The 15,496-nt window shown below is 38.0% G+C and overlaps 2 protein-coding genes across 3 annotated transcripts in view; one reads left to right on the top strand and one right to left on the bottom strand.

Annotated features, from left to right (window-relative positions):
* Positions 1-15,496, bottom strand: part of LOC131425601 (uncharacterized) — a 59,994-nt gene that overhangs the window by 25,503 nt on the left and 18,995 nt on the right. The window lies entirely within an intron of this gene.
* Positions 1,511-10,508, top strand: LOC131425603 (uncharacterized). 2 transcript variants are annotated; one of them, XM_058587622.1, is made up of 3 exons: positions 1,511-1,775; positions 9,063-9,890; positions 9,944-10,508. In XM_058587622.1, the coding sequence occupies exons 2-3, from the start codon at positions 9,072-9,074 to the stop codon at positions 10,394-10,396; spliced, it is 1,272 nt and encodes a 423-aa protein (XP_058443605.1). In that variant the 5' UTR covers positions 1,511-1,775; positions 9,063-9,071; the 3' UTR covers positions 10,397-10,508. The 2 variants fall into 2 exon arrangements, with proteins under 2 accessions (XP_058443605.1, XP_058443607.1); XM_058587624.1 differs by having other exon boundaries at positions 1,511-1,796.

The following is a 15,496-nucleotide window of genomic DNA, read 5'->3' as shown; positions in this document are numbered from 1 at the left end:
AAGTTCAGAATTAAATTCGGTACCAGTTCCAGAATTTTATAATTCAATTCATGAACTGAATTCATAATGTAGATTCCAAATCTAAGTTTCGCAACTGAATTCGACACCAGTTCTAGGTTCCGAAGTTAGTTCTTCCAGCTTCAGTTCCTAAATGTTCAGAGTTGGATGAATTAAAATACAGCTAGAACATTGTATGTTTTACAGTTTTACTTCCTTTTGTTTAAGGTTACTTGTGTGGCAGAATACGTTTGTCATTAATAGTAGCCAAATACACATAATCAATCAACCAATAGGAACGATTATTGTTATTCGAAAGTGTAAAAGAAACATGTCATCACGTACACCAGTAATGTCTTTAACATTATCCTCCCGCGTTTTTTTCTCAATGATTCTCTTTCCTATCCCATATACTTCCTTATCACATCCTTCTGCATCTTTTTCCTTGATCATTTTTTCGTTCCTCCGTAAAGAAGAGTGTATATTAATTAACATCTCATGAAATTTCACAAACATTCTTCTGAAAATAGATCCTTTGAATTTTGCTTCACCACGAAACCGATGCATCTACTGATATCTGCTGCATGATATTTGATGACAAGTTTTGATAGTAGTCCCGTACATTCGTTTTATTTTCGGTGATTCGAATTTCTTCCATAATTCAGATAGTTCCATTTTTCACAGTTCGAAATCAAATTTTTTTTCCTAAGTAATTCGATGATAGAAGTTCTCTACTGTAAACATGTGTTTTTGATTTGATGATGATTTGATTGCGAAGAAACCTTAAACTTGAAATAAAAAAACATTACATAGGAATACAGTTGGCTTGGAGGGTAACGTATTTCGAAATATACCTATGAAAGTTCTTCTACAAATGAAACAAATTTACATAGACAATAATAAGACTACTGGATGGATCTGGTCATTGAAAACACAATTTATTCTGCTTGTAATCTAGCTCTCAGACCTTACGTGATGATTCCACGTAAAATAACCTGTTAGATGGGAACGTATTTGAATGAATGATAATAATTGTAGTTCCACATCACACGCAGATGGCCTTCACCCATTCGATTGTGATTTTATTTGAAAAACGGTAACCAAACAAATCTTCTCAGGCAACGATAAACAACCACTGCCACATGAAACATTGTTGACATGCGACGAGCAGTCTCATAAACTATACACCGGAACTACAGATTTGATTGGTAGTCCCAAAAATAAACGCTTAATGAACGTATTGTTGTCATGGGCCAAATTTAATCGCTAGAATAGGTAACTCTAGTCCAAAAGCCATTCGATTATTTGCATCGGGCGGTACGATAAAAATGACAGCTTCATCAAAAAACAGCTTCATCATCATCATAAACAACTAGTCACTTGTACCGCCGGATAGCTTCTCATCTGAGTTAAATTCTTCCCTTGTCTATATCTCTCTTTTTTTCTCTCTCTCTCTCTCGTCTGCATACTACTTATTGACCAAGCACCCGTGCGCTATCTAGCTTGCGAATTTATTACAAATGAATCCGATGTGTGGCAGCGGGCGCACCTTCGGTTGTCGGACCGCCGTCAATCGTTGACACTCATCGGACGGCAGGTCTACGGAGAAGATCGTCCGGCGCAACTCAACGGCGCTGCACACAGCCAAATTCATTTGCAAAAACCGACGGTGTGATTGACGATAAGCGGCGACCTTGAATCTTACTTACGGTGGAGTGCGCTAATCATTAACGGAGCATCGGGCGGAGGACTATCCAACAAAACCAGAAGGATCCGAGGTTCGTCAGTTTGTCGTTTACGTGAGTTGTTTTTCTTTTTTGTGTGCCTGTGAATATATCGTGAGTTCGGCAATGTTTTGAAAGTGGTTCCAAGTGATACGAAAGCTTATCAGAAGTTAGAACCATAAATGTAGGTCGTGATTTGACAGAAGTCGCGTGCCCTGTGTGGTGATAAACAAAATTTAAAAACAGATTCGCTTTGTTTTTTATTCGTTAAATATAACTATCAATAGTTTTATATGCGTGATCAAATCTTACGGAGCTACGGTTGAGTGTGAAAAACCCCTATAAATCGTGACGCAATAGGTGCTAATTGTTGCAACCCACATTGCCTTGATTTGCAAGTCATAGTGATTGACGGCCAATCGGTGCCTAATTAAGAACATTCACTTGTGACGTCCGGTTCCGGAGATTCCGAAAATGAAACTCCCGGCTGAGATATTGGAATCGTTTTTCATCAATTTAGTTCTAAAGCAAATGTTCCTAGAGTGGTTTCAATTGAATTTAAGTCACATCCGCGCGACGTCACGTAAAAGCTGTAAAACCAGTTCTTGAAAATTGCGAGTCAACTAATAAGGATTAAAAAAAAATTTAGAATGCATCTATTCCCAGTTTCGAATGACCCGGAAGCTGTAGTCAAAAGACCCTAAAATGAAACTTATCCCAATTTCGCGACTATAAAGCGATTTTCAAAGAACCTAGATTCAAACGGAAGAGCTTCTTTCATCACTTACTTCTGCACAATTTAACCCGGGTTCGATTTTCTATTACGGAGTGATGAGTACTGTGTACTTAAAAATACTCGTATAAATTACGATACGGAAGCGGTTTGCAAACTTGGTTTGAGGATTTCTTTTGCATAAAACCATAACATCGAATTTCAATTAGTGAAAATGTATTTAGTCATATATTAGACAATAAAGTAAGTCCCATTTCAAAGATTTTGACCTCTTTTCCCGGTAGACAAGCATCGTTATCATGATTTGTACATGTACTAACACTAACAAATTAAATCAAAGAGTTACAAATTTACATTTTTTTCACCTGAAAAATATAGATTTAAATGTGGCAACCCTGCACGCTATACAAAATTGAACAAAGCACGCTTGCGAACGGAACGAAGCCGCACGTACCGACGCGTACCAGTTTTGCATAGTCATTTTGAATGACGATTTGAATGTTTTGACACTCATCGTCCTATAATTTCGGAACCGGAAGTCGGATCTTAATGAAATTGCACAGTTTATTTAATGAGAGCTTTAATTTGAATCATGATTCGTGAAAATCGGCTTAACCGTTGCTGAGAAAACGAAGTGAGTTCCGCTTTTTTGGAGCTTTCCTTCACTATTATCGGTGCTAGTAGTAGTCTAGTAGGGACTAGTAGTCCCAAAGTAGTTTTATATATTCACTAACTAACAAGATCTGCCAACTAGATGAATTCTAGCAGTAAGTTTTATAAAAATGTTCACCTTGTTTTATAAAAAAATCTGCCATCGCTTGTAAAAAAATACTCACGAAATTGAAAATTTTCACTAATCGCACTGTAATACCACAACCGGAATTCAGATCTGGATCAACTTTTCGGGGACTTTTTAAGGAATTTCAAAACCTTTCATTTGCTTCTTAGTTAATGAAAGTCGGTTTAGAAATTTCAGAGAAAATTTAATGCGCATTTCTTCATAAATTTGAACATATTTCCTTGTAATAACCGGGATTCGGAGCCAAATGAAATTCAAAAAACCTGTTTTAATCCACCTGGTGGTGTAATGATGCCTTTCTCATTTCACTCATACTATCATATATAAAACTGTGGCATTCTTCAAAATAATTTTCTTCGATTCTTATACCCGAAATCGGTTTGTTTGACCCTCTACTGATAAAAACTATCCATTGGAGAAGATTTGAGGTCGATTAAGAAAACTGTTTACGGTTTTTCGCCCTTTTCAGTGATGGTATAAAATTTGATCGGATCCGGATAAATTTCAGGAATTACGTATGAGACCACAGGACCTTTTATTTGAATCTAAGTTTGTGAAAATCGGTTCAGCCATCTCCGAGAAAAGTTAATGCAACACACACACACACACAAATTAACATTGGTTAATTTAATCAGCTTTCGTTGATGTTTTTGCCGAGAGTAAAAACTATCAATTTAAGAGCTAGAAAATTTTTATTTCGAAAGTGAGTCTAAAACTAAGTAGCAAATGAGAGCATGTTCTTGTTGGAAACTCGCACTCAACGAGGTACCAGTTATGGCTCTGACATTACCCATCCGCCTTTTTCAGACTTTCAGGAATTCAGAAAACTTTTACGAAAATCAACGATAATGGTAACGGCCCTTACTGTTAATTTTTTTCTTCTAATTCCTGATTTCAACTAGTTGTTACCTAGTTTCATTTTCGTACAACTCGATTAGTTCTTCTTCTGAGCGTACCTCACCATCATTTATCATGCACTCAAACTATTAGGAGTTTCAGTAGTAGTTGTTTTTGCCTTTCTCATATCAATGCATAACATGAATTCAGTTTTTCGAAAAAATCTAGGTTGACCTTTACATCTTTGATACATATTAACATTTTTATTTTTATGTTTGTGAATAAATATAATACTTTTATAATTTTTTACCGGATCGAACGGAATTTGTTTGTTTGCGAAAAGTATGACCTTTCATATGAATCTAAGTTTGTGGAAATCGGTTCGACTATTTCTGAGAAAATCAGTGATTGAAAAAAAAGTATCATCATGTAAAATGAAGAAGAATGTATTTTGACTTATCACTATTTTTTGTAGATTTTTTTTTTATTAAAGAGATATTTTTATTCAGGCCTATTTGCGTACAAGCTTTACGTGGCCGATTGAGCCGATTTTTTTTAAATAAATTGTTATTAACTGCAGCTGGTGTACTTTATTCTATAGGGGATGAAGATGGATTCGTTGAAGGTGATGCTTCATTGTTGTTGGTGGCTGTCACAGGTGTACTGGGGATGCTTGGGGTTGGTGTGAAGGAAGCACCGTTGTCCTTTGGTGTAGTTGTCTCCTTGTCCAGTTTATCACATGGCTTACCGTAGTGAACAGCTTTTTGGCAATATTGACATTGTCATAGGTAACAAGTGATTTGCACGGGATTCTTGTATCCTGACCGAATGTCACATAAGAAGGTATAGGCCTCCGTAACAAACGTACGCCATTTAGAATAATGGGGAAAAAATTCTTTTCTTTTCTTTTTCGATAGAGAGAATCTATCCGTATTGGGACATAGTTTTACGAATATAAGGATCGATGACGCTTGAGGGAAGATCATGCACACGCACTTCTATAGCACTATCTTCCATATATACTGGAATGTTGTATTTAATGTTCTCGTGTTCCGCATAGTGCACATTATTATTGTCTTTGGCGAATTGAATTGCATCCAACTCTTTATAGAACTGGATATAAACAACATTATTGGTCTTATTGCATTGAAGTAAATGCACACGTTTAATGTCAAGAAGCATCTGCTCCTTAAGCTCTCGTATCGAAGGTCGAATTTTGCACTGTCTGAAGTCAACAATAATTGTATTCTTTCGTACCGGCGGTAGCTTTTGTTCGTTTGGTTCACTCATTTCGAGAACGTTCTATTGTTCACTACACAATACTGTACTTGGTTTCTTCTGTCCCGAACGTAAGCGGTTTTGTTTTATCGACTGACTTGGATGAGATGTGAAAGCGAACTGAACTATTTTATTATGATCTGTATGATGATGAACGATTTTTTGTTATAAGTATTTTAGAGTTGATATAGATAAAATAAATGAGTTGTCTACAAAAGTTTGAGCCCGCGCGCGTAACGCAGTCAAAGACAATCTAGAAATGGAATATGGCTGAATTAAGAGATATTATTGTTCGAGACCAATTATGGTTTTCTTGAGTTATGCTGGGATCAACAGTTGTTGATGAAATTGGGCTTGGCTCTGCTCATTCGCAGTCTCGTTATCCCATCGTAGCTGGTGGTGATAGCGATACACTGGTCCGGCGGGAAGGGCCGGGTGAATTATTGTCTGATTCTGGTCGAGATATTGGGTTCGATTCCTAATTTGTTCAAGGATCTTCCCGGGTTGGAAATTACCTTGATCAACCCTGGATAGTAATTGTAATATATAATGTAGTATAGTAATTTCTTTTTGTTCAGCTGCTTCTATCGACGAAAGTTAACCAGCTCGTTTCAATTTTTGATTACTGGTTAAAGTATGTAATAATATTAATTATCACTTAGATAACTCGTTCAGCTCACACCTTTGTAGGGGTATGAGGTGGAACCATCATCATCATCATCTCACTGTAAGGTGGATTAAACACATTTTATCCAATCTGTTTTCCTCGTTAGAGCCGAGATTCCTTTGTTTACTCACAAGAGCCACATTCTGAAAACACGACAAAGTGATAAAGCAGATGTGTTGGAATAATTCTACTTTGGAAGTTGGGTGAAGCTAACATTACGCATGCCGGAATGGGAATTCAAATCAGCTTGATGACGATTAGGCGGCGTTTGCAAGAAGCCATCCTTATGTTCGCGAAAAAACCATGAAAGAACTTTCTCAGATACGGCAATTTTCCTGGCGTGGGTTTGATTGAAGCGTGTCTGGTTGGGAATCAGTACACACTGTCAAACATTTGGTAAAAGTGCTTCTCAGAACGGAAATTGTTGAGTACTTTTTGATATTGTTTATTTATGAACTGGAACTGGATTTAAGAACTGTATTCGGAACCTGGGACTGGTTCAGAATTCAGTTGCAACATTCCGGTTCGGAATCCGAATCAAGAATTCAGTTCCTCAATTTACAGCTGAACTCATTTTCTGAAATCTAGAACTAAACTGAGCCTGAACTCCGACCCTGAATTCAGTTCCAAAGCTTATTTCCAGATTCCAAGCTGCGAATTCTGCTAATGAATTCTGAACCTGAACCGAGGAATTTAATTCCTAATCAAAAATCAGGTTCGAGATCAAAAATTTTGTTCCAGAATGAAGAACTGAAATTCATATTTTGGATTTGCTCCAGAATTTCAATATGATGATGATGATGTGCCTGACTACCTCAAAACCGTCGTCCGAGTGCGAAAAAGGCAAACAGTATGGCGAGTGGCGTATGGTTTCAGAACTAAATACCATGCGTTTCCATCTGATGATAATTTGATGGATACGCATGGTTTTTTGATTGATTTTTTTTTAAAGTCTGATGTTATACCGGTCCACATATTTTAAACATCTGAAAATAATACAGCGTCATTTACTCACAAATGAATTATTTTTTATGTAAAATACGAGGTCTGTTCAAAAAGTATCCGGATTTCTCATTTTTCTAAAAAAATATTTATTTATTCGTCTACATCTATATGGTCCCCTTCAAAGTAATCCCCCCTAGATATAATACACTTATGCCAGCGTTTTTTCCAGTCTTCGAAACACCCCTGATAGTCACTTTTTGTAATGCTTTGTAGCACTCTCAGCGATTCTGCCTTTATCTCTTCAATCGATGAAAAACGCTGTCCTTTCATGGGTCTCTTCAACTTTCGGAACAGAAAAAAATCACACGGAGCGATATCTGGTGAATAAGGAGGTTGGGGCATGATTAAAGTCTTGTTTTAGATGGTAATGCGTTTGTTTTTTGATCAAAATTAAGCAGTTTTGGAACGAATTTTGCTGCCACTCGTTTCATGCCCAAAACATTTGAAAAAATATGATGGCATGAGCCTACTGATATGCCAACTTCATCAGCAACTTCTCTAATAGTGATTCGGCGATCATCCATAATCATTTTTTCCACTTTTTCCACATTTTCATCGATTATTGACGTGCTGGGTCGACCGGAGCGTTCGTCGTCTTCAACGTCTTCGCGGCCATCTTGGAAACGCTTATATCACTCGTAAACACTTGTTTTTTTCATAGCAGACTCACCGTAGGCTCTCTGTAACATTTCGCACACTTGGTTACACTTTATTCCATTTTTCATGCAAAATTTAATACAAATTCTTTGACTCTTCAATTCTTCCATTGTTTAAACTAACAAAAAACGCCGAGCTCAAAAAAACACGTCTACACCAGCCGCTACAAGACAGAATGTAAACAATGAATACAGCTGAAAATTTCACCATACATTAGGGACATATGTACCAACACAATAAAAAAAAATGTTGACCACCGGACTCTCCAGACGCGCACAATTAAAAAATTCCGGGAACTTTTTGAACAGACCTCGTATAGAGTGGTACAAAAATTGTAAGAGCGAATAAAACAATTCGAAAATTTTGAACTTTTTTTTACAAGAAATACATTTCGGAAAGGTTTCTAATAAGGGTTAAACATTCATGATTTACAGTTTTTGAAAAATTTAAATAAAATGAAAATCATAACAATCACCCCAATTCTACATATATGGCAGTTGAAGAGTTAATATTTTGGGAAAATCATCTCCAATACAAACACTTTCAAACAGCTCATGTCAATTTAATTTCTGTTTGAGGGCAGTTTTTATATGCTTTGCAATTAGCGTTCAGTGATTCAAATTGAGCTGTCAAGATTTTCATTAGGCAGTTCAATTTAAACTGCTATGCACTACTGATGAGTCAAAGGCAAAACGTAAACATATTAACTTAGAAGCTCGGAACTCAGTTCCACATCACGATGCGGTACCCTGACTTTGCCATTTTGACATTGAACCGGTCAAATTCTACGTCCCGACTATTCACAACAGTCGAAATTAATGATAGTCATGACGCAATTACGACCTGCGCTAACCGGTTTTCCATTGATCATGCATGACTCCGCAATGCATTGAATCACCGGAGATTACAGTTTTGTTAAACTATAAGCACTGATCAGCACACGGCTTCTGGCAACTGTTTGACTTGCATACGTCAGGAAAGCCGTTGAAATTACAGAAATTACACTGCAATGCGTTCTAACACTGACAACACTTGTCACTTTGTCTGATGGCAGATCAAAGTAGGCACTCCCTTTGCAGCAGTCCCAACGATGGTGTGATCAATCACGATGGGTCATTTCGAAGTTGTTTACAATCTCAAATTCCCCATCCGGGCTTTGTTTGGAACGGGGATTTTTCCCAACTGGAATTGTCATTAGCGAGTGCCGCCGTATTGTACTTTCTTCATACAACAATGGTGCTCCCCCAACGATGGTGAAATGTTGTTTGACTGGTGGGGACTTAGAATATCAAACCTTGTCCAGGTTTCATCGCGACAAGTTCATTCTAATCGCATTCTTCTCTGTTGGTGTTGTTTCAATTGCAGACCATCATCATGTGCCTCGACGGTCCGACCAAACTACCGGTGGCCTCGTCGCAGCAGCTACTCGAAGAAGCTGCCCAGGCCGAACTGGGTTCGAACGATGTTTCCATCAATCTGACGGCCGGTTCCAACAAAGGTGACAACTATCTTGGTGTGGTATTTCGAGCCGAGGCCGAATGTCGCGGGACGGGGAAGAGGGTCAGTATCATCGCCAAATTACCGCCGACCAGCGAAGCCCGCCGGAAGCAGTTTATTGCACGGGCTAGTTTCGAGCGGGAAATCCTCTTCTACACCGAAATCTATCCGATGATGGTAGAGTTCCAGCGGGAAAAGGGTCTTGACACGAGCGACGGACGACAGGCGTTCAATCAGATTCCCCGTTGTCTCCGGACTTGTTTGGTTGACTGTGAAGAAGCTATCCTGATGGAGGATTTGAAAGCGTCCGGTTTCGATATGTACGATCGACACAAGGCTTTGAAAGTGGAACACTATCGACTGGCGGTAAGCGCACTGGCTCGGATGCACGCGATTTCCTTTGCGCTGAAGGATCAACACCCGGAACGGATCGATCCGTACAAGGGAATGGTAGATCTATTTCTAGCGAAAGAGCCAGACGAAGCGATGGGTCAATGGTTTACGGTGATGATCGATCGGGCTCTGGGAACGTTGGATATTGAAACGGAATCGGAGGTATATGCTAGGACGAAAAAAGCTCTGGACGCCGATTTCCTGGACATTGTGAAAAGCTTAACGGATGGAAAAGCCGCCGAACCGTACGCCGTTCTCTGTCACGGCGACTGCTGGAACAACAATATGCTGTTCAAACATGAGGTAAGAACTGAAATCCGATCAATATTCAGAATGACAACTCAATGACATTTCAGAAAGGATCACCGGTAGATTTCCGCCTGCTGGACTGGCAGATCTGCCGTTACGCTTCACCGGCTCTCGATCTGATGTATTTGATCTTTACTTCATCGAACAAAGCATTCCGTGATCAACACTACCAATCGCTGATAGATCTGTATCACCGAAGCCTGTCGGATTTCCTGCGCCGCCTAGGATCCGATCCGGAAAGGCTGTTCCCCCGCGAAGCCCTAGATCAGCAATTGAAGCAGTTCGGTCGCTTCGGCCTACTGATGGCAGTTCTGATTCTTCCAATGATCACCACTAAAAGTGAAGATGTGCCGGATCTGGAAGAAATGGCCGAGAAGATGGAAAATGGTTTCAACATCGCCGATGAGATGAACAATTTCCGCTCCGAAGACACGGAAGCCATCTACCGGCAGAAGATGTCCGATTGCTGCCGCGATATGGTTCAGTTTGGATATATCTAGTAGTTCGGAGTCCGATGAATACAGTATTTGTTTAACTGGTTTCCGATGGAACCGCAAAATCTGCACATATCTACCAAATAGAGTATTTTCCACAATATGATTGTTTAATTAACCTCGTGCATTGGTTTGCTTCAGAACAGAAAACGAATCTATCCTGAATAATAATAATCACAAAATAGAATAATGAGTAATTTGCAATAATAATAATTTGCAAATGGAAACAATGAAACAAATAGTAAATCGGAAGGGGCAATATCTGGGCTATAAGGCGAATGGGGTAGCACTTCCCATTTGAGCGTATCCAAATATGCTTTTACCGGTTGTGCAACATGTTGGCGAGCATTGTCATGTTGCAAAATTACTTTGTCTTTTATTCTGAACAACCGTCGATGATGGTGCAGGGTGCCATACGTAGCCCGACGTTTCGAATTTGTGTCGTTGAAGCAGTTGTTCGCAAGTGAAGAAACGGCCTTAGAAGTCCTTTGGTTTCAATTCATACGGCACCTACCTTTCGGATCATTCCTATTGATTTAACACGTTAGCAAATGGCTTGCTGAGTAACTCCGTATGAATTTGGCAAGTTCTTCTTGCGTTTGCGATGGGTCTTCTTCGGAACAATTTCTCCCATTCTTCATCTTTAATCTTTGATGGCACTCCGACTCATTCTTTGTCATCCAAATCAAAATTGTCACTTTTAAAACGTGCCAAACGTGAAAATCACTTATTTCGCCACAAAATTCCTCATTTTCATAGGAAAAAAATACTTGTTGTTCAGTTTTTGCAATGACCGAGTGGAAACATATATTGGAAAAGCCAAATGAATGAAAAACTTACAGAAAAGATTTTGGAAAAAGATACGCTCAGAAACAAGACTCGAACCTGCGTTCTTATGCATTCCATTCGTGTTTTAGAGCCATCTCTATCACAAGACTTAGGGTGGCGAAATGGTAGCGCGTATGCCTTGGAATGCATAAGAACGCAGGTTCGAGTCCTGTTTCTGAGCGTATCTTTTTCCAAAATCTTTTCTGTAAGTTTTTCACTCATTTGGCTTCTCTAATATATGTTTCCACTCAGTCATTGCATAAACATAAACTGAACTCAGTTATGGCGACTTTACGTCAAGCCAAATAAAAATTAATATCGTACTTGTTGCTTTCGTTTCAGCGTAGTTCGCGTAAAAAAAAAACGCGTAAACTAAAGAAATTAGTATATGCCAAATATCATAGAAATACATGAAACGTCCTGATCTCGAGTAATAAAAAAAATGTGTGTGAAAAGTTTTGAGACTAGCAAAATCGAAAAAATTTTTTTGATGGTAAATCTCCAAGAAATGCATGAAACGTTGAGATATGATGCAATCTTTAAAAAATAATGGATAAAAACTGACTGGAACTGAATTTGAAACCACGTAACTTCGGAAATTCGCTTAGAAAAAAAAACACAAAGCTGAAGAATTTTTTTTATCCCAATTTTTTTTATGCTAAATGTCTTAAAAATGCATAAAACGTCAAAACCTAGCAGTTTTTTAAACATGTAAACCGGAACACTGAAAATTTGCTTAAAAAAGGCGGGTGGGTAATGTCAGAGACATAACTGGATGTCGTGAATACGAAAACAACTGACATGTTCCTTAACACTTCCGAATATCAATTAGTTGATCAATTGTATGAATTATGCAAGCATTCCCTTTTTTCACATTTTTCGCAAAAATAAAGAAGGCTTCACTTGATCTCGATTATTGTGAATTTCACACAGCGACAAGTGCAAAAATCTAACCAAACTGTTCTAGATTTGCACTAAACTGAGGATATTTCCCTTCGATTTGCGAACAACAAATCCTAATAGTTCTTTAGAAAACTTTTAGAACCATTAGAACGGCTGATTTTGTGTAATGCTCTCCACCGTTGTTTTTTCACCAATGCAAATGACTGGCAGCTGTGATGTAATCGCTCTTGTCGGAAGCGAAACTAGCTTTGCAAACGACACAAAATACATCTGCAGTGGCGATAGAATTGAAACTGATCCAATTTTTGTTAGATGGTTTCTTTCTACGTGATTTCGTCTGTAGCTTTTCTCACTAATGGGCGGTCCTAACGGCTATAAAAATTGCAGCATATAGAATTTTAATTTCGGATTTGCATTTCATTGAAAGAAACTATCCGGATGCTGTACGGGATTCATTCCTGCCTTTCAGAAGGACCATTTTTCTCGAACGATTTGTTGTACAGCAGCAGATATTTTGTTCTCTTCCTCAGAACGCGTTCTGATTGGCTGGTGTTGACATGGGTCAAATGAGACAGGTTTTTCAATAGTGTACTATTGAAATAATTCAATGCTTTTTCTATACACGCTTAAGTTGAAAATTTTCGATTCTATTATTAGTAAGATTACATAAATCCTTTCACAGATCACTGAGCTATGAGCTTTAAAAATACGAGAAAGGCAAACGTGCCTTATGAATTATCCTCTTTGATACTCGTTTATACCAAACATTTCAGAAAAGTTTAATTTTGAATTATTTGAGATTATGTCAAACAACTGAATATTTTATCATAAAATTGTGATCATATTTCCGATGGCATGTAGCAAAAATTATGTTGATTCGTTAGATACAACAAGAGATATTCACGATCAAAAACTTATCACTCTCTCAGAGGGTAAATTTTGAAAAGGCAACCCATAGTAAAGTAAGTCGTATTCACGACAAAATACCGCGTAGCTTCGGAAATCCGCGTAAAAAATTGCATAAAAAATCGCGTAAAAAAGACCTCAGTGAATATGAAACTGTATGGCAGTAGCATTCCAACGCATATTCGGACAGACAGATCACTGGAATAAACATCAAGTTAGAAAACGACCCGGACTTATTCATACACCCAATACAATATATAATTTATGTTTCGTCTTCGGCTTGTCAGTGCACAACAGTTTATGTTAAACTGGCAAACCAATCGGCAGTTCGACATAAGCCACTTAGCAGACAGTAAAAGTTTCTGCTACTTACAGACAGAGATGCCAGATATTTTCCAAGGAAATCTTTGAAAATTCGCGTTAAAAAAAACCGCGTAACTTCAAAGATCCGCGTAAAAAAGACCTTAGTGTACGTCCAAAAGGTTGACTTCGTAAGTTGACGTGAGATTTCAGCGCTCAATGTGCAGAGTTAAGTCAGGTCTTTCCACTCCCAGTCTAACAATAAACAATAATGCGAGGACTTTCATATCAGTTTAAATTTGTTCAAGTTTCAAATATCATTATCGTCATAAATCAGTACTGGTAATCGAATCCCTACACAATTTTAAGATTTTCAGATGAATTTGAGATTCGTTTATCGATTACGGAAATTTTATCTCATCACCGCTAATAAAGAGAGCTAACACGATTCGATTTTCTGTGAAATCTGTTTTAATCTGATTTGGATTTGGGAAATCTGTATAAAATTTGTACGCGCATGTAAAAATCTGTCGAAAAAGAAAAACGGAACATTTTTTCCCTCGGTATCCTGAATCGTTTACGTTTGCTACGTATGCGCTTAGGAAAGCCTATACCTTCTTATGTTATCTTTGGTCAACAAACTGACAGCCTACTTGAATTGCTGGTCACCTACAACAATCAGTTGGCCGCTTGTGAATATTTTCAGAATGCTGTTCATTATGGTAAGCACTGTGAAAAAAAAGGATGTCCAATCTGACGTCTTGACGGAATTGGCGCAATTAGCGACTTTACTGGCCGACCACAGTTTTTGGTAATTTAAGGGTTTTGATTGAAAACCCATTTATGTGATGTAGGCGCACATTATCGATTACAATCGATTTCTTTACGTTTCGTGTCAGACTCATCAATGCAAAGCAGTTCAAATTGAACTACTTAATGCAAAACTCAATTATAATTAGTTTTTTTTTTTACATGAATTGTAAATGGTAAGTCGGCTCCGTTGAGTCTGGTCAAATAAATTTAAACAAAAAATCTGGGGGTTTCCGCAGGGGAACCATTCTCAATCTTCTCTGAGATGGTTGGTTCGGATGTTTTCATAAATTTAGATTCAAGTGGTAAGTCTTCTGTCGCCAAAACTATTAGTTGCTATCTGGAACCGACGTCCAGTTCCGAAACTACAGAGTGATATGTGTTAAAAAATGAAAATAATGTCAGTCGAACCTGTTTTTAACATCATATATTCCATAAAAAGCGGTGAAGGCAAAAAGAAGAAAAATCATAATCACACTCTTATACCGTTTTCGTTTTTGAACCTAGACGCGGGCTACTCTGACTCCGAGTAAAACGAACACGTGGTACGCGCCCTAAACAACAACTCATGAAAAAAAGAAAAAAATAAACAAACTCGGCTGGATGCGTGGTGCGACCCGAGAAAATATTCAGAGCGAAACTACGCGATTGGAGTCCGATCTAGAGCGACCTCAGGTTGCTAAAACAAACATATCAAACGTTATTTGGGCGACTCTGGGTCAGCTTTCGGGCTGCTCTGATCAATAAACGAAATCGGTATTAGATAAAATTAAATGAACGATTGAGTCGAAGCATGCTGTATTTTTTCGGTGATGACACAATATTACATCTATTAACTTGTAAAAATAATTTTGGTTCGATGTAAATTTCATCGAAATCTGGTTCTGTTTTGTATTAACTGTTGCACTGGTAATGATATGACTTATCTTTACATGCTTTGAACGGTAAATTTAAGTAAATTACGATGATATAAAATCAGACAGACCCTTCAAGGCTGTCTTGAAAGGCTTATCAATGGTCAAAGTATTGATGAAATTAAAAATGAAATCAAAGAATTGCTTGGTTTTGCCCCTTCCCAAGTAATACTTATGAAAAAAAGAGCGAATGGTACTTCTAAACCACGCTCTGGAATTTCCCAGGAACTTTACCTAATACACTTCAATCGAAGTGATGTAAACAATTTTAAAACTTTAGAAAAAGTACGTTTCATTTCCCACATTAAAATCCATTGGGAACATTATAAACGGCATAATCGTATTGCAAACTTAACACAATGTCGTCGTTTGCCAAGGCTTCGGCCATGGAACCAAAAATTGTCATATGGATATACGGTGTTTGAATTGTGGTAAATCGCATTCG

The sequence above is a fragment of the Malaya genurostris genome, chromosome 1 (genome assembly GCF_030247185.1).
Source record: "Malaya genurostris strain Urasoe2022 chromosome 1, Malgen_1.1, whole genome shotgun sequence".
In the NCBI taxonomy this organism is placed as follows: domain Eukaryota; kingdom Metazoa; phylum Arthropoda; class Insecta; order Diptera; family Culicidae; genus Malaya; species Malaya genurostris.
The sequence above is the reverse complement of the archived record's forward strand: the minus strand, read 5'-3'. Positions and strand labels throughout refer to the sequence as shown.

What these genes read in the sequence shown, in the direction of transcription:
- LOC131425603 (XM_058587622.1), top strand. Translation starts at nt 9,072, where the DNA reads ATGTGCCTCGACGGTCCGACCAAACTACCGGTGGCCTCGTCGCAGCAG. An exon ending in ATATGCTGTTCAAACATGAG is followed by an intron (nt 9,891 to 9,943) that starts GTAAGAACTGAA and finishes ATGACATTTCAG; the next exon opens with AAAGGATCACCGGTAGATTT.